At 42.9% G+C, this 17532-nt stretch overlaps 4 protein-coding genes across 8 annotated transcripts in view; 2 read left to right on the top strand and 2 right to left on the bottom strand.

Annotated features, from left to right (window-relative positions):
• kif16bb (kinesin family member 16Bb) overlaps nucleotides 1-3569 on the bottom strand; it is a 38702-nt gene extending 35133 nt beyond the window's left edge. For 4 of the 5 annotated variants that reach the window (XM_020047152.3, XM_010869571.5, XM_020047154.3 and 1 more), the window contains exons 1-5: nucleotides 3195-3569; nucleotides 2997-3085; nucleotides 2579-2660; nucleotides 1865-1984; nucleotides 867-983 (exon numbers count right to left, since the gene is read on the bottom strand). In XM_020047152.3, coding sequence (XP_019902711.2) covers nucleotides 867-983; nucleotides 1865-1984; nucleotides 2579-2660; nucleotides 2997-3043 — 366 coding nt within the window. In that variant the 5' untranslated portion in view covers nucleotides 3044-3085; nucleotides 3195-3569. The remainder of the gene's footprint in view (nucleotides 1-866; nucleotides 984-1864; nucleotides 1985-2578; nucleotides 2661-2996; nucleotides 3086-3194) is intronic. The other variant, XM_020047153.3, reaches the window with a different exon arrangement.
• Nucleotides 3475-6276, top strand: mad2l1bp (MAD2L1 binding protein). Its single transcript, XM_010869376.5, has 3 exons — nucleotides 3475-3721; nucleotides 4778-5037; nucleotides 5259-6276. The coding sequence occupies exons 1-3, from the start codon at nucleotides 3508-3510 to the stop codon at nucleotides 5793-5795; spliced, it is 1011 nt and encodes a 336-aa protein (XP_010867678.2). The 5' UTR covers nucleotides 3475-3507; the 3' UTR covers nucleotides 5796-6276.
• Nucleotides 6277-8900: 2624 nt separating this feature from the next.
• On the top strand, nucleotides 8901-10907 carry LOC105009985 (cystatin-like). Its single transcript, XM_010869383.4, has 3 exons — nucleotides 8901-9018; nucleotides 10279-10389; nucleotides 10819-10907. Exons 1-3 carry the CDS (start codon nucleotides 8908-8910, stop codon nucleotides 10894-10896), a joined length of 300 nt encoding a protein of 99 aa, XP_010867685.2. The 5' UTR covers nucleotides 8901-8907; the 3' UTR covers nucleotides 10897-10907.
• An 865-nt stretch (nucleotides 10908-11772) lies between these two features.
• On the bottom strand, nucleotides 11773-17487 carry ephx5 (epoxide hydrolase 5). Its single transcript, XM_010869391.5, has 9 exons — nucleotides 16729-17487; nucleotides 15942-16164; nucleotides 15132-15312; nucleotides 14784-14993; nucleotides 14383-14512; nucleotides 13767-13990; nucleotides 13136-13244; nucleotides 12674-12790; nucleotides 11773-12493 (listed from the first exon to the last, which is right to left on the bottom strand). The coding sequence occupies exons 1-9, from the start codon at nucleotides 16749-16751 to the stop codon at nucleotides 12286-12288; spliced, it is 1425 nt and encodes a 474-aa protein (XP_010867693.2). The 5' UTR covers nucleotides 16752-17487; the 3' UTR covers nucleotides 11773-12285.
• Nucleotides 17488-17532: the final 45 nt, after the last annotated feature.

The following is a 17532-nucleotide window of genomic DNA, read 5'->3' as shown; positions in this document are numbered from 1 at the left end:
ACATACTGTAATTACACCTAGTTCATATTTACTAGAAATAGAAACGTGTGGGCAAGGAGTTGTAATCCATCTCCTCAGCGGTTCTGTCCTCTATGCACGGCCTGGCCCGCTCAGAAAACAACTTATAGTTTTAACAGCCTACAAACACCAGCCAGACAGCGCATCTGACAGAGAGTTAAATCCACTGAAGTGGAACAGCATGTCGGCCCGGTCTAATTTGTGATGTCCTGTCCTCTTGTTTTTAATTACCACACACAGCTGATAGTGCGTATTGTTATTAACGGCCCCGCAGGCCTATATGATTATCAAACACGTTGACAGGCGCTCTATTTGGTGGGGATGACCTTGTAGAAGTCTCCTGGTGGTTAGACAAGCAGAAAACTCATTAGCCTCAGCCTGTCTGACTTCTGTGTGCTGAGCAGAAAGACGAGAGGGAGGGGAAGAGAGACACCCAGACTGCTGCCTCTGTCACATTTTCTGATTAGTGGAAAGAAACGTATGGATACATTGAGAGGAAAGGTTAATCTCCTTGCAGTCGGGCTCTGAAGAGAATCAGGGTTCGGGGTCAATCCCCTTTCTACTGAGGGCATTCAGGAAGAACACATTATTCATTTTTACACTTCATTGGACAAAGACGGGGGGGGGGGGGGGGGGTAGGAGAAGAGTTTCTGCCAAAGGAGAAGTTGGTCAGATTTGAACCCATGCTGCAGCAGTACATGTTCACCAGAGGTACCAGAGGTAGCGGTTAAGCACAAATGGACCACACTAGCACCACCCCCATAGAGAAAATATACACTGAATGATGTCATGAAGTCAATCAACAACAGTGATTCTGTCAACATGGTGTCCAACAACTGGTGACTTACCTGGTTCCCAATCATGGTATAAGACTTCCCCGACCCGGTCTGTCCATAGGCAAACACACAAGCATTGTAGCCTTCAAACGCTGCTTCGATCACATCACAGCCCAAGTCCCCAAACACCTGCAACGATGTAGGTTAAGGACAGCATGCACGCCATTTTTAGTTCAAAACATTCTTATGGTCAAATGCACAAAATAAGAGTCATTCTGAGCAGTGAAATTCTTAAGACATGGCACACAACATTTACACAGTAAGCAATAGTAAGTAAAATATAAAGCAGAAAAAACTAGAAATAGAAAATAGATATAATGTAAACTAGCAGCAATTCCAAAGAGTGTAGAAAAGGAGTATATGGACAATATGAAAGAAATATTAAATATAATAATATAAATATAAGTTGAATAGTGCCTATGATTGGTACATTAAAATATGCTAATGTACATAGGTTAGTTAACAGGATAACAATTAATAGCATCTGTATGTTACATTCATGCTGAATAACAACACTGGAAACCTGTTAGAAAATAATGGAGTTGAGGGGTGACACCTAGACATGGGTTTATGGTTTGTATTGGGGGGGGGGGGGGGGTTATGGAGGGCCACCCGGTGAAAACAGTGTTGAAGCCTGTTGCTATGGGGAGGTTCTGCTCTGTTGGCAACAGAGTAATAAGAACCTCATTGCTGCAGGACTTAAGTCTGGAGCTGGAGATACAGAGAGAGAGAGAGAGATGAGAGGTTCAGACTCTTCCAAGTTGAACGCGTCCGCACCCACACGTCATAGCTGATGAAGATGTTGAACCAGAAGTTTACCACTTGACTTGAGAATTGCTATAGGTGCTTGTGTGTGTTTGTATTTTGTATCTCAAGTCAACTCTCCCTAAAGCGATTCCTTCTCTGTAACTCCCTCTGAAGAAACCATGATTCAACATCAGGAAAAGCATCAAGCTGAGTGGATTAAATGTGTGCAAACAGAGAAGCTTAAAACGGAGAGACGTCTGTACCTTCTCCTGAGGCACAAAGTGGGGGCTGCTGACATCAGTAGAATTGTAGGAGAAATCATAGGAGAATAAATGTTTTGTTCCATCCATCAGACCATTGCCAGGAATGCCGTTGGGTGTGTACTTCAAACAATAAACATGGCTTTGATTAGTTTAAGACAGGACAGACTCTGCCATTGTGATCCCTATGTCATGTTTCTTCCTCATTCCAGAATTTAGAGCAGTGGTATTCAACTCTGGACATCAAAGACAGTTCCACTCCGTTTTTTAATTGAAACCCTCTAATCAGGGACTTATTTAGTCCTGGGACACCAGGTGGGTGCAATTAATGAGGTAGAACAGAAAACCAGCAGGCGCCAGACCTCATAGACCAGTGTTTCCCAATCCTGGGGACCCCAGAGCGTGCAAATTGAAGACTTGATGATAGGTTGATTACATCACTTTCAAGTGTGTAAGTGGCAGGGCAACATTTCAATGGTGTGTGAGTGCTAGGGCAAAAACCTGCACCTATGGTGTCCCCCCCCAAATGAGAAACACTGTCATAGTGTAACAGTTGAATACACCTGACTCAAATGCTTCAGGTGGTCTGGATTTTTTGAAAAATATCACTTAAGCATCTTCTGTTCTCTAAATAACACCCTCCCCCATTAAAAAAAATGATAGTTCACTCAAGATCGGTTTGTCATGACTGTGCTGCTGTGAAATGAATTAAGTTACCTTTTTGTTGCATTGTCTATTGTCTATAGATGTGGTGTTTCCCTCCATGTGGATAATGACCTTTGCTGACATTTCCTGTTCTCTGTGAAATGATCAATGCATATTATTAAAGAGTCACAGTCAAAGTTTAAAATAGAAAACAGAATACACGCTTTACAGCTGTATGACAAACTGAGATCTGGTAAGTATATATTAGTGGGCAAACTGGAAACAGACACGTACTGCATCACTCAAAAACATCCTACATAAGTCTTTGAACGACTCTTGCCAAGTCATGCCATAAATCGAGGGCTAGGTCTACCAATAAAATTCTGAAGTGATAACGTCTAGAAACACGTACTGTTGCACATTTTGATTAAAGTCCTGGCTAGTTGACTTTTATACTGACAGACATTGCGCATATAGGCATGTTACAGACCTCTTGTTCAACGGCCGCACACGGACGGCCACACGCATAGTCGCCATGGCACCACGCAAATTGGTCCAAATCACCTGAAAACAATTCACCTGACAGCCAACTTATCAAATGGAGCAAACACAAAGTTTGCAACAAAAAATGAATGAAAAAGTGTAAAGGTCAACGGGTATTCATTTTGCGTTTCTGCGAGAAACTTACGTCTGACAGACCTCGTCCAAAAGTAGTTTTTCACGAAGAACTGAAATTAAATGTAAAGTAATTATTCGTTCGCTGGGGTGCTGCTCTCCGCTTGCTTGCACAAACTGTCCTCTAGATGGCTTCACTTCACTTGGGTTTCTGTTCGCGTCCGGTCAGTCTTTCTCTCGTCAATCGACGTTTCCCATGATGCAACGCAGTAAGAGGGATATTTCAAAACGAATCGGTGATGGCGGAAGGAAAAAGCAGGGGCGAGCTCTTAGTGAGATTAGAAACAACGAATCCATTCACAAATGATCTTAATTCCCGATCAAAAATGGGCCCATCAAACTCACAAGGAAAAGAGATCAACATACACACCGAGTCCGACACAGAATGTAACATTACGGTCCCGAGTCGGACAAACGATTTCTCCGACGAACAACCGGTTACCGAAACGTATAATCCATCGTCAGATGAAACGAAATCCAAAGAAATCGAGGTAATTGCGGAGGATAAGGAGAATGACATCCACAAGGGTGTCTCTGACGGTGGGTCTCTTCATTTACGCGTATTCATTCACGTGTGGCTATTCCACTGTAACTGCTTGATATTTCGACTTCTTCTAGTAGAGTACTGTAGATAGTACGGTGAAATATCATGCTTTTAAACGCGTTTAAATATTACATTACTTATTTACATTCAAACACTGTATATCTTCAGAAATAATTAGGTGTCAGCTGTGGACACCTGGGGTTATAAAAATATATTTTGCGACTAAAATATAGAAGTGTATTTACTCCAGGTAACGGGAAGGGGTCGCTGATTTGTCCTTTACTATACAGGATTGTACACAAATGTTCTATATTGAATAATACTTTAACTATGTTGTTCTGTGCTCTCCAAATAATTATAGATGTATATTAGATGCAAATTGACAGCTACTGTTCTATTGGCCGGGGCCTTTTGACCAAATGTCGGCTACTATGAGGTCCTGTGTCAGTTGTTTCTCATTGAGTGAGGATGCTGGTTACAGAAGAGTGAAATTAGAGTAAGTGTTAAGTATTGGTAGAGGTGACATTTACTGACGGGGAGAGTGGAGGCATGTCCTGTTTTCACAGTCTTGATGTAACCAACAGATGCCTGACAGACAGAACTGTTAGGAGCTGAGCAGAACATTATGCCAGTTGATTGGAAGAATATAGCAAGCGAGCCAGCTGTTGTTCGGGACTAGTGTAATTTCCCAATGCTGCTAAAGCAATTGCATCCATTCCATTACACATTTTTCTTAATTCGGTTACAGATTTGATAACTGAATTACGAGGTTCAATAACTTAATCAGTTATAAACAAAAATATAACATGGGTAAAGACACTAATTGAGAGGTCCACCTTTTCACTTGCTTGACCCTTTGTTATTCTTCTTCCCTCACGAAGGAGAGAAATTAGAAAATGCCTTAATACAGGGTACCATGCAGAGTTACTTTAACTGACAGAAGCCCAATAACCTCTCCAAACCCAAATATAAGGTTGTTGACCGGGGGGTAACTTTAGTAGCCCCCGAGGGTGGTCCCTTAGAATAATCCCCACGTTGTCTTCGCCCCACAGACCGTGCGCCTGTTGACGGCCCCTGCCTGCTTCTCACTGAGGCCAGCCCAGACGTGACCCCCACCTGTCAGCTGGAGGCCGGAGACGCAGAGACGCTGCGGAGGGCCAGGGAGGAGGGACGCGTGGATGTGGTGTTCCCGAAGCCGGTCACCCAGGAGGGCTGCTGCCGATTTGTCACTGAGATATTGAAGTGCGTCCTCTACCAGAGACAGCAGCTGCCCATGACCTACGACCAGCTGGTCTTCACACAGAAAAGTCAGGTGAGTTCAGGGCAGCAACAGTCTGTTGTTGTGTGTTTAACGTCCACTGCTGTTACTCATGAGACCGTCTGCTTACCGGCAAATCCTCAGGGTTACTAAAGGAATAGAAACATTCAATTAGTATTACAGTAGTTGAAGAACCTTGAGAAGCGACGACCCTCTGAGGTTTTTGGTGGGTGGATGTTTTGATCCAGGTGTCTACTTGTCTGTGACTCTCCCAGAATGAGGAGTTAAGCTGGAGGCTGGGTGAGTCCGTCGCAGGAGGCTTGGACTGGAGGAAATGCCAGCGGACCCTCCAGGACCTCCAGGAAGTGCTTCAACAACTTGAGGTGCTCTTCACACTCTCCCTGGTCCCCCGGGTTCTCCTCCTTCTCGGAGGCTCCCTGCTCCTCCCTAAGGAGCTGTACGAGGTCAACATGGAAGAGGTGATCCTAGCCGCTGGTGACCGGAGCCTACGCGTCTCCTCCTGTCTGCGCCAAATCTTCCGTACCCTGTTCGTGGCGGACCTGTTGTCCGACGCCAAGCCTGTCCGGCTCACGGCCACAACAGTCATGGTTCTGGCCCACAGAAACTGTGGGGTGGCGTGGTTCCGGCCCAGGCTGGAATTCAAGGTGCCCACGCGTGTAAAGAGCAAGGTCATTGGTCTGTCGTGTGATCCAAGTACTGTGGGTGGACCGCCGAAGGGGGACGGTCAGACTGGCTGGAAGGACTATGTGTGGTTCCAGGCCCCCTTGGCGATCAAGGGCTTCAACAAGTGATGCCAAGTGAAGGCAAGGACACCCACAGCCATGGTTTGACGGGACACAAGGGCTCGTATTCAGCGTCTCAGAGTAGGATTGCTGATCTAGGATCTGTCCTGTTTGTTTATTCACTCCGACACAAATGTATCACACCTGATTCTAATAATTACAGCGTTAATAACTGATTGAGGCTACATATACATGGGGTTGGAGTGAAACAATCATAATGACAAGGGAAGACATGACCCTGTATCTGCACTCCTGTTCTGAGATGACCCGTGAATACGGACCCAGGAGTGTTGGTGGGGGGAACCTGAAACAGGTCACCTCTCAAGTGTGGTTGTACATCTGTACAGAATTATTTGAACTATTATATTTTCCATCTTAAGTGTTTACATCCGCCAGTGTTTGTCACTTGAAAAGTACTGTATTTTAAACAAAGACCATTGATTGCAAAGTAGTTTTAGTGTTTTATCCCCTTCTATTCTGATATAACTCATGATTGTGATAACACCCCGCCCACCAAAGGAGTCAGTAGATTTCCATGAGATAAAGCGTATAATATCCTGCCCATTCAGCCCTGCCCTCTATTGGGCTCCTTGGCACTGTTGGTATTCCAAAACGAAATCATTGCAGTGTTTTATGTAAAACAAAACAACAGAATGCCCTGGGACCAATACAAAAAAAATATTTAAACCACCATGATGATGAGAAGTGTTGTGACAACAGAATGGCGCCACAAACCATCATTCTGTTACCACATAGCATTGGCATCATTGTTCAAATAAACATGTTTTTGTAAAATGGGAAAATGGTTGGAAAATTGTCCGTGTACAAAGAATTGTTTGTTTTTTCATCTTGGATGTGTGTGGTAATGTAAGCAGTGGGGTTGTTTGGTGATGTGACTGTACTGCCAATTAAAGGATTTTTATGCACATTCTATCTTGTCTCCTTGAGGATGCTCAGTCCAAATTTGACATGGGAACTATACAATGCTGAGCAGAGTCTTAAATCAAGACTTTTCCTCCCAAGCACTTCTTGCCAAGCCATGTTTTTCCCTTGTATATGTAGGACGATTAGTTGGAGTAGAGAAACAAGTTATTTTGTTTGTCTCAGTCAACTGTTTACAAACATCCAGAACAAAAAAGGAATATGCATTTCATCTCCATGTCAGGTGGGCAAGCAACAGCAAGTCATCTCGATGTCTGTGAATGTTTCATGTAGGATTCGACCAGCCTCAACACTTCGATAGCTAGTTGATTTATTAACATCTGATTTAGCTTTATTGCCTGCATGTCCTAATCGCTTATCGTGGCTAGACAACATTTATTTGCGCACGGTGGCACACGCAGATGCTCGCGCGCTGTAATTCAAGTCTACACGTCACTCTACACGTCACTGCGTACAGTACTGAAACCGTCCTTAAGAAGAGTGCGGTTACATCGATTATAGTTTAGTCAAGTAACCTACATCAAACTACTCAATAGTTTAGAAAAGTATATTTTCTGAAAATTACGTTATTGTTCTAGGTATTTTACACCAATAAGACTCATTTTCATTTGTATGTCATTAATATACTGGCAAAATTGTGAAGTGTTCAAATAAAATATGATTGCCCAATAACAGTAGTAGGCATAGCCTATTGTTATATTTGAAATTACGGATAAGTAGGTAAATTGTTTTAATGACAAATGATAGGCTATTTAATGCCTGCCTAAATACAATAAAACCACTGTTACCTGGTACTCTGTTCACGTCGTTGACATAAAAAAAAAAAATCGCTCATTCTACGCCAGTTGATAAGGTCAAGAAATTCAGAAGATAGAGTAGAGGTGGACACGAATAGGTGAACGTTTAAATATGACACTGGAGAACGGAGTTCAACCCGAGGATTATATATTTATATCAATAAAAGATACACCCCTTATTGCTTTTCAGTAGAGGTTAGTGGTTGCATATTTACTAATATAGTTACAAATCCATACTCCCCCTCTACCCGTTGGTTTATAAAAACAGGCCGTATCTGTTAGGATGTCCTGTGCTAATGCCTGGGTCATGAAGCCCTGTCTCAGAGTCATCACGACCTTTTAGTAAAATGGTCAGATGCTCCCGGTAGGATCTAAAATATATCTAGACGTACTATTTGAAAACTATAAGCAATTTAGGTAGTTACTGCATTCATTCCACGGAGGCTTGTTCTCAAGGGGAAATGTTATAGAATACAATAATTGCAATTTGTAAAATGTATTCTGTTAAACCTTACATGTGGAGTGTTTTAATTATTCTCTTACTGAGGAAGCTGGATGCTGGGTGTGGAGGTGTGGTTACATTTCCGGCCATCAGTCGCGAGGCCGAACATTTTTCAAATCAATGTTACATTATCGTTATAGAAAATAATTTACGTAATTATTTGTCATTGGCTCTGCTGGACTTTCTTGCAGTAAGCATGCCAACTGCACACTCTTCAAAACTTGAAACATATGTGGCATTTTGTTTTCTGAATGGATTATGGGTGGATTATCTTGGGAAAGGAGAAATGCTCATTAACTGGGAGGTTAACAAATGCGTGGGTAACATTTAAAAGAAAAATGCTGTTTGTTCATTTTATCGTGGTTCATTAAACATGGGACACTACTGTTTATATATTTTGTAATGACTTTAAAATGTAACCCTGAATTTCTGAAATGTCTCCATTCAACAAACACATCCGAATTAGCTAACGTGTATAAGTCTTATGAGTTTTAACCATCCTGTGACGTTTTATTTTCAGTAGCACGTTTATATGTCTAAGTTTAACCCTTTACTATTTATTACTATATCCGGACTAAACATGAGTAAATCATATCAAATAAAAAAATAAAAACAGGCAAGTAAAAATTTGAAATTTTGTGTCCTCTGTGTTTTCCATTAAAGGATTTAGTGCGATCAAGATCAAGCCCCGCCCCCCCTCCACGTATAAGACGTTCCTACCCAATAATTGGATTATTCGCTTGATATAATTGCATTTGCTCTGTAGCTAGCTATAATAAACAGTAACATGATCCTGGATTGGAAGATCGCCGTTTCTTTGCTCGTGATGATCTCTAACATGTTGTGCGCAGCACAACCTGGGGCCCCCCATGACGCAAACATGCACGACCATGATGTCCAAGAAGCTCTGAGATATGCGGTGTTTGAACACAACAAGGAAACGAACGATAATTACAGGTTGTTAGTCAAGGTGGTCAAGGCCCAGAAACAGGTTAGTTCCTCTTCAAAGTTCAATTTTCCAAAAATAGCCTACCATCATTTGGTGCACATTAGTTCATTTGTTTTGAACTTTAATCTCTTATGTTTTTTTTTTTGTTTTTTTTTTTACAAGCAAGAAGTTTTGGTTGGGTGTCTTACTGATACTTGGATGTGTTTAACATTTACATTTAGGCTAGTACATCTGGCCAGTAACAGGCGCTAGATCAATTCCCTGAGCCGGCAAGTTGAAATATTAGTCTGTGTCACTCAACCAGTAACTAAACCCTAATTGCTGTAGCTGTTACCAAACCAGCATGTAAAGCTCAACGTTTCAAAATCAGAGGTATATGGAAATGTGTACATACTGAATTCACAGCAACTCCTTTTGCCTAATAAGGTCTGGCCTATGCATTTCTGGTAACTTCTGGTGCATTCTTTTTTTGTGACAGAGTATGCATAATTCCCGCCAATGAAAATGTGTGTGTTAATATAAAATGTAATTTTTTTTTTTTGATTTTTGCCTTTGCAATTTGACATTTATTTGTTGTGATCGCGTCAAGACAAAAATGAAATATCAACGAACAATTGAGAGTTACTGCAATATATGGCTATGAATTTGCATTTATTTTTCTCAGAATGCTGCATTCGTCAAATAATAATGCTCTTAAAACATTGCATATTTGTAATGCAGGCTTTTCCGTTACAATATTTGAAATAAGGATTTGCTTTAGGTGGCAACATATGTACCCCCTCTTTATTTGTTTATTTCATCTTGTTACTGCCTTTGCCATTGCCTTGTGTACTACCTGTTTTGTAAACTTACAACAAATTTAAGAACTCATTCAGTTGTATAGCTAGAGCAGACAATTTGTTGATCAAATCCTCTGTTCTCCTAAAGCTCATTAATAAAATAATGTTATTATTTACAGATAGGGCCATACTCTTTGGTATGAGCTGCAAATAAACTAAAAGGCCTGGTTTAGGCTACTTTTTGTAGGCATGTTTTATATATTTTACCGAAAACTAGTAACTTGATTTGACCATTGTATAAAGAGCTTCGTGAAGCCTGAAATGCAGGTTTGATGGTGTTTAAACTCAATGCAAATGATAGTCCGCTCATTAATCTGGATTACAACACTAACCTGACAAACAGCATGAAGATGACAATCTCGGAAGATGGTGTAAATGATACAATGTATAAAGGGATGTCTGTCTAACCGGAGTACCACAGTCTTGTTGGACAGCCCTGGTCTAACTCACTCTCTGCCGACAGGTGGTGTCAGGGACGTTGTACATATTCACTGTGAAGATGGTCAAGGCTGGGTGCAACATTGGAGATCAGAACACAATCTGCCGTATCCTTGGGAGCTCCGTGATTGCAGAAGTAGGCAGAGGACCAACATAAACGCTGTACTGAAATGTTAATTTGATTGGCTGATGCAGACCAATGGGCGGATTACTTAGGGACAGTTTGTTATTTATTGGGGGAGAAGGGCTGGTCAAACTCTTGGTACCAATGTAGATATTACATATTAATATTTCCAACAGGCCCTCCCATTGTATTTAACTATTTACCCACAACTGCTTCTCGCGGGGGTCAATGTCAGAGCATCAACTGAATGTCTGTGCATACATGCAGATGAAGTAAAACTTCATTTTCAGGTTAAATGTCATTGATATAAAAGATGAATGGGTAGCCTACTGGGTGGTTGAGTTATTTTGGAAGATTATTTTGAACATTTTCTACACACAAACTACATTATTTTTGAATTATTATTAACTCATGTTGCTTCATGTTTCTTCCTCTCCTCAGCCCTACCTGTGCACCTTTGATGTTTGGACCCAGCCCTGGTTGAACAAAATCGATTTCAAAAGCGAGTGCAAGGAGTAAAGAAGGATGGAGAAAAAATAGCTTTGATCGAAGTCACGTAATTGTTTCGGTAGTCCCATTTCACACGAAACTGGAGGCTGCGCCTGGTTTATAAACATGTTTCTCTGTGGACATTAGGCCTACTTCCCATGCAGAGAATTGTATCCGTTCCTCGCCATCAATAAAGTTATTTGAAAATTCCTCAAGTACTCCTACTATATATAGTTAAATTCTCAATCGGAGGTTCCATGATTTAATCTGCACCAAGTTTATCTTTATAGTGTCATATCTATTAAACATTGTTATTAGGCATTGGCGACAGGCCGGGGCGAGAAGAACACCCCAGCAATAGCACTGCGAGACGCATCGATGCGCGTCACTTGAGCCGACCGCCATTCGTCAACCGACTGTCTGTGAAAAAAGAGAGCGGCGCATGATTTTGATGAGTTTAGTAATGTTAATCTTCGTCTGAGCCTATTGAAAAAGGAGCAACTATGGATGTGTCCCAGGGTTGATGATCATGTCATTTTCTTTTTAACTTTGGAATGTAATTTTCATTTTAGAGTCAATCCAGGCTGTGATTCTAACAGTGAGAGGGACTTCCTGTCGGCCCGTTCTAAAACATTGCGTGGTCCAATCACACACATCACATGGACGATGGACATGTGAATGTATTGCATAGTGAATGTTTTTTTTAAATGATTAAATTATCAAAACCCAGGTGCACCACAAGGGGTCAGTGGAGCAGGAAAAGACAAGATAACCCTGCTCTGACACCACCCCGGGATGAAGCGAAAAACGATCTGCATGACAGCATTCAAGGCATTTGGGCATCACTGATAGACCGCAACCAGGAAACCTGGTCTTAATGACACTACATCTGTACTGTAGAGGTGGTGACTTTGGCACATTTATTTCTTTGGCTCCTCATTAGCTGATATCTTAGTGATTGCCTACAACACATAACATTAACACATGACACAGGTTAATACCAGTCCTGGTTTAAAAAGTAATGCTCATTTCCATTTGTAGCCCGGGACAAGGCTTAACGTGCGTCTGGGAAACCAGCCACACAAACATCGGACACTACAAAACACTTAACAAGGGTAACGTTACAGCAAAGTCCGAACAGACGCAGTGATTGAGGCCATTTCCACAGAAATTAATTTGTGTTCTAGTGAAGTGCTCAGTTGTTATTACTGTACTTCTCAACTGTGTTGACAGACGCACGATGCACAAATAAAATGACTAAGCTTGATCGTTGCCCTCGAATGATACCAACTTTGGCATTTTGAACGTATGCACTCGACAATAAGACAGCACTGATTGAATACAGCTTTAACTGATTTCAGAGGAAACCTGTACCACATTTACTACTACTTTTTTCTGGTGGACCAGTGCCGAGTCACGTCAGCCGGACGACTTCTCCACCTTCTCCACGAACTGCCGCAGGTCGTCGGCCAGGAGCAGCGGCTCCTCGAATGCGGCGAAGTGGCCTCCTCTTGGCATGTAGGAGTAGGAGTAGAGGTTCCTGTATCGGTCCCGGGCCCACACCTGGGGAACGTGCATTATCTCGTTGGGGAAGGCTGCCAGCCCCGTGGGGACGTGCACAGCAGCCCTGGGGACACAACAGAGACAGGGTCATGGATACGGCCAAGCGTTCACGTCTCAAAGTCGACCTTAACTCAGCACACCATCTCAGGGTGACTTAGAATCAGGCCATTCAACTGAAACATGTAAAGCAACTACTCAGAACCCCTCGTCGTCTGTCCAACTGCTACTGGCCCGCCACACCTACTTGTGATCCGGTCGGTTAGAACCGATGTTCTCCTTATAGAACCTCATGGAGGAGACGACAGAGCCAGAGGTCCAGTAGATCATGACGTTGGTCAGAAGGTCGTCCAAGGTGAACTTCCTGGAAACAGTGGGAAGAAAGTCGGCTTTACCAATTAACCTATGAACGTACCGGGTTCTTATTCAACATCCAATCAGAGGCGCTTCGTTTGAAGCAGTGAAGTGTTTTTGTCACGGTGGGCTCTCTAGAATGCAACCCAGACTTTTCTCTCTCCACTGGCGTAGTTATACGACCCAAAATGGCTGCTGCCATGGCAACACGTGGGGACCAAAATTAAAGGCGTATTTGACGTTCGCCCTACACAACTGTTTGATCTAACCCCCGTGTGAGTGAGAGTAATGATGGGACGGCAATGTTCTCTCCACCCACCAAACTACGTAAACCTGAATGAGTTGTTGCTTTCACCTCTCCAGGCCTCCCTCTTCCAAGTCCCTGTTACTGAAGTCGGTCCAGGTGGAGAATTTTTCCAGGATGTATGCAGCCAGGCCAACTGGAGAATTATTCACCCCGCAACCTGCAGGGGGAGACATCCCACAATATGACTAGTGACATTACCACAGGCTAAAGGGCAGAATAGGACAACGGACAGATACTGATACGACATATGTTTTCTTAATAGGAGCTGGACTCTGGCAGATGCATGCACGCTCAGTTGGCGGGTCCCAATCCAGATAATTTTCAGGCACAACAATTTGAGATGAGTTGAACCTTGAACAGACCGATGGAAACATTAACCAACTAGCAAACTCAATTTGTATATGTGACCAGTGACAGTACTGAGTATGTTCAAACCAGTAGATACAGAGGAAATATCCAAAATAATGGGAAAGAAAAACATACTAGCACCAGTAAAGAGGTCAAAGCATTAGGGGTTAGAGGTTACAGTTAGGGAAAACATGGAGTATGTTTTATAGTCTCCACAATAGAAAAACAAACGTGTGTGTGTGTGTCAGAGAGAGGACTGCAATCCAAAGGTAAGTCATACTGATACATAGTTCGTTCGTAGGTCAGATATTAGGTGCAGTGACACTGTTACCTGCAGTGTCTGGCTTGGTGGCCTGGATGTGCATGTAGCCGGACTCCCTAAGGAGCTCATAGACGTTCCTCTCTAGGAAACCGTCTGAACCAAACAACCTCTTCACGTCCTCCCGGGTGAACCCAAACAGCCAGGGCAGGTAGCGGCCAAACATCACGGCAAATAGGACGCCAAACCCCATGGTTCTGCCGGTCAACATGTTGAGGTGAAGTCCCTTCACACACCTACGAACGACAGAACGGAAACACTAAGATCTATCTTGATAAAAATACATTTCTTGGAATGTGAAAATGGGCTCCCTGGGGAACAAAAGTTGGGAACCACATATAACTGGTACATGTAATAACCATGGGAACCACGTATAACTGGTACATGTACAGTAATAGTATTTCTTTGGCCCTAATGTCCTAGTGCAGCAGCTTCCACAATATTGCCTCCACCTAACAGATCTGCACTCATCAAAGGGTTAACTTGTGTCTCAGTTGAAACGGGTGTTCAACCTGCGTCTTCATACACGTCACTGCGCTATCAGAGCTCTATAAACCCAAGACGAAGTGGACCACATAGGGAACACAATGGCATTTGTGAAAGAAACCCAGCCGGCACATGTCCTTACTGTGGCTTCATCTGGGCCATGTTGGTGGTGATGAGGGAGCCCCAGTCCCCTCCCTGGAGGTAGTACTCTGAGAAACCCAGACGCTCCATCAGCTTGTGGAAGACCCTCGCTGCAGCCAAACTGTTAAAGCCTGCCACGGGGGGGGGACACCACGGAATATCTGATTTTAAAGACTGAGTTTCTCGTAGATACGTTCTCTAAAAAAAAGTGTTCAATCAATCAATTAAATGTATTTCATGAAGCCATTTTTACATCAGCAGTTGTCCCAAAGTGCATATATCCACATCCGGCCTAAATAGCCATTTCAGTGTCAACACAACTTAATGACCTGATAAAATAACACATACATCATCTACAGCGTAGCTTCAACCTCCCCTGCAAGTTTGACACGCTGTCCTGACCTTGCTTGTGAGGGGCCTCGGAAAAGCCGTACCCGGGGATGGAGGGGCAGATGACCTCGAAGGCCAGGCCGCCCCGTGGATTCGTGAGTAGCGGCAGGATCCGGTAGAACTCGTAGAAAGATCCCGGCCAGCCGTGGACCAGCATGAGAGGCAGCACCCGCTGGCCCTCGCGGTGAGGCGGACGCACGCGGACAAAGTGTATATCCAATCCTGTCGCAAGCAGACGCCAGGGGGGTTAGAGGGCACCGGACACGTCGTGTGTCTCCATTTACGAAACGATTCATTGCCGACAAACACAGACAGCAACGGGCAGTGAGCAGCACGTTGTGATCACCAACGCCAACCAACCCTCTATCTTGGTTTTGAAGTGGGGGTACTTGTTGAGGACGGCGACCTGGTTCTTCCAGTCAAACTTGTGCCTCCAGTAGTGAACCACCTTCTTCAGGTAAGTGGAATTGAAGCCATACTGGAAGCCTGCATTCTCCAGCGGCTCAGTGTACCGGGTCCGGTCAATAAGGTCGTAAAGGTCCTGCCAGACAAGTGTGACAACGGAGGGGTAAGAAGAGAAGGTGAACAGTGAACATTTCTGTCTGTTTTATTATAACCCTTTCATATGAAATATGTATTCTGTCCGCTAGGTTAGACGCTGGACGTAACTGATGTTGTTTTGTAGCCACTGTAAACGTTAAAGGTCCTTGAATTTTAACTTTTACAGTTGTCCGACATAATAATGTCTTGCATCTGTGGAATGTCCAGTTCCCACTTGCCATCTAGTAACCCTTCTTATCTAGTTCTAAGTGAGCTATAAAATGTTGTGTGTAGCACATTCTCTGAGGGAAGAACTGCTCCAGCCTAGTATTGGACATTGTACCCAATCATGTGATTATGTAACAGGAACCCGAATATCAAGGTTAAATGCTGTTTCTTTCTGAAATTGTGTTTCTTTCATGACAATGACGATCTTCTGTAGAATCCCATTCAAATCGTGACACTAATATTAGGCATGTTCATGCATCTCGTTTCAAATAATCTATAAGTGAAGTTTTTACCACATTGACTTTCAGATGTTGTGTCCCGTTATGCGCGGGAAAAGGCAAATATGTCTAGCATTGCATTTTATTTAGGTTTTTAACAATCCCAAAAAAAGCCTCATCCAACCTGGATCTCTGAATCTGAAGTTTGGACCTCAAATGGCAAAACCTTCTCATCCTCTGAGTGAGGCTTATGTCCTGGTCCCCACCACCCATCCCCCATAGGAATGTTCTGGGTCTTCCTCCCACGATACGCCTGGTAACAACAGGTCAGAAGCCCTCCCAGGGCCACAGCGGACCCGGCCACAAGGAGCTGCTGCTGGGTTGCATCCAGACGGAAGAAAGCCTGTCTGGAATAAAAACATGCAAAGGTGTAAACAAGAACCATTACCGATGGCTTCCATAGCCACAAGCTTATTCTATTCCCACAAGTCAGACTACACAGTAACAATGTCAAACGTTAACATAAGTGCGTTATCGGGGTCTTTATTTGAAGTTTATAAGGTTAGATATGACTAACATTGTGATAAGGACTTCATATAAAATTGTATAATATTAGAAAATGTTGGGTGTTCAGCCTACAGTCTTCATAAGTGTCAAGAGCTAAAAAACACAACGCCCATTGTCAATCATGCAGATTGGTAAACATTGGTGATCGACGAATGGATTCAGCAAGTAGGCTGAAGGAGTTCCCATGCGATTCATGGATCGAGACATCGCAGGGTAAATTTGAGGCATGTTATAGGCATACGAAAAACAGTCTTGTTAATACTGTGTTCTTGGCAAAAAGTTAAGTTAAACTGAAAATCAGATCACAGAGATTTACCAGATCCTGTAATTACTGTTAAGCAGCAAAATACTTTTACGCAACAGTTATATGAATTGTGGTGTATTTAGCAACAGCAAGTACTTACTTCAGAGCTTCACTGGCCTGCATGGTTTCACCCAGTTCCAAAGTACGTTCTTCTAAGTGGTCTCTGTTGTCCGCGAGTGGGTATTTAGAATAGATGACCCATAAGTCCTCAGTGGTTGCTGGTTGGAGGAAGTATTCGTAGGCCAAATACTGCACTGCCAAAAGTTAGCCTAGCAACCAAAATAGTGTTGTAAATGCGTTATATATATAACGATTAGTTAACAATAGTTTCCAAACGAGCTCCGCCTGCTGAGCTACTTGACCCACAACGCTCACGTCTAATGAGGGGATTGGATTAACCTCCCCCAGCCCCCGGGAAAGAGTGTTTTAAAACGGGTAAACAAAGGTGATAGAAATCGAACCTACTGCTTCCATCCTGTTAGTTACTCCGTTGTTGAACGCCCACAAGAGATATCAGCTTGTAACATTACACTATTTGTCTAATAACTAGGCTTGTTTTCACGTGTAAAGAGTTAGCTTTAAAAAAAACTTAAAAGCGTTGCCTACGCTACCAGTGAAAAACATATTTTTAAATGAATGACAACATAATGTATCGAAAATAAATGTCTGGTGGCATTAAACAGCAAAATCATCTCAGCTATACTTTTTTGAGGATATATGACCGTTTGCTTTGAAATATACCACTGCAGCTTTCTTAAAGTAACGGTTACGTGTCATTAATTCAATGTAAAGTAGAAATGAACCATGAATACATATCCATAGCGAATAATCTCTTCACGGAAAGATCAGACCCACGTGAGATATTGTTGATCCTATCCTTGGGTTTTTGGTTATCTAGACCCGC

This window comes from Esox lucius, chromosome 6 (assembly GCF_011004845.1).
Source record: "Esox lucius isolate fEsoLuc1 chromosome 6, fEsoLuc1.pri, whole genome shotgun sequence".
Classification (NCBI taxonomy): Eukaryota; Metazoa; Chordata; class Actinopteri; order Esociformes; family Esocidae; genus Esox; species Esox lucius.
Note: the sequence above shows the minus strand (reverse complement) of the source record. Positions and strands in the feature narration are given on the sequence as shown.